General features: G+C 41.9%; 1 protein-coding gene across 1 annotated transcript in view; it reads left to right on the top strand.

The window, feature by feature from the left end:
* The first annotated feature begins 318 nt into the window (after positions 1-318).
* Positions 319-860, top strand: part of LOC119591088 (WW domain-containing protein C660.06-like) — a 2,131-nt gene continuing 1,589 nt past the window's right edge. The window contains exon 1 of the mRNA XM_037939809.1: positions 319-330. Within this exon, the coding sequence (XP_037795737.1) occupies positions 319-330 (12 nt within the window). The remainder of the gene's footprint in view (positions 331-860) is intronic.

The following is an 860-nucleotide window of genomic DNA, read 5'->3' as shown; positions in this document are numbered from 1 at the left end:
GCTTAACCAATACTATCTTCAAAGGCTATATCTTTTAACTATGGACAAACTTTCATCTTGTTTTGTACGACTGTAACACATCGGTGCGCCATGAACGTGCCAAAAATCGAAAAGCAGAGGTTGACGATTCTCAATATATGTTGCCTAAACATAAATTCATTCCTAATCTTACTCGAGATTTCCTACTAGCAACTTCCTCCGAAGTTGTAAAATATGGATCGGCGGCCTATAAAAAAAATTTATTAGTGCGCATTTCATGCTTTCACTGCGCCTGCCCACTTGCTCACTGACATGAAGAATACGAAGATTTTAATTTAGATGGCTCCCAATGTAAATACCGAATCGGAGGTTTTATGGAGCTTCGTAACCCTTCTCCCTTCGCAGGACGATAACCCTCCCGCATCCTATTTGTGTGTACCTGCGTCCCGCGGTGGCTGCCTAGGCTACAGCATTTTCACGTGTCGCCGAAGGAAGCACAGACGCTGAGATCCAAAAGCGTGCTAACCTTCTTTTCAAGTTGATGATCGGAACTTTTGTACGCGTTCAAAAACTTCTTTCCAGGTGATAGGGCTTAACAAAGCGAGAGTAATGACATCAGCAAGTGATTGTTGTAGTACATGAATTTATTTCCATACATCTAAGTATGTCTGTATATATTTCGCGTCGGGAATATTTCATGGGGCATGCGGCAGCACATTATCGTACCCCAAGTCGCCAGAGCCTAGCACAGTTTGCTTTCACGTGACCAGCTGAACGACTTTAATTCTTTTATTGTTTACATATGTGTTCGCTTTGTTTTGCACTAGTAAGACTTATCATCACTATGAAGTTTCTACATCCAGAGAATGTATGGAATCGAC

Source organism: Penaeus monodon, chromosome 28 (genome assembly GCF_015228065.2).
Source record: "Penaeus monodon isolate SGIC_2016 chromosome 28, NSTDA_Pmon_1, whole genome shotgun sequence".
NCBI lineage: Eukaryota > Metazoa > Arthropoda > Malacostraca > Decapoda > Penaeidae > Penaeus > Penaeus monodon.
Note: the sequence above shows the minus strand (reverse complement) of the source record. Positions and strands in the feature narration are given on the sequence as shown.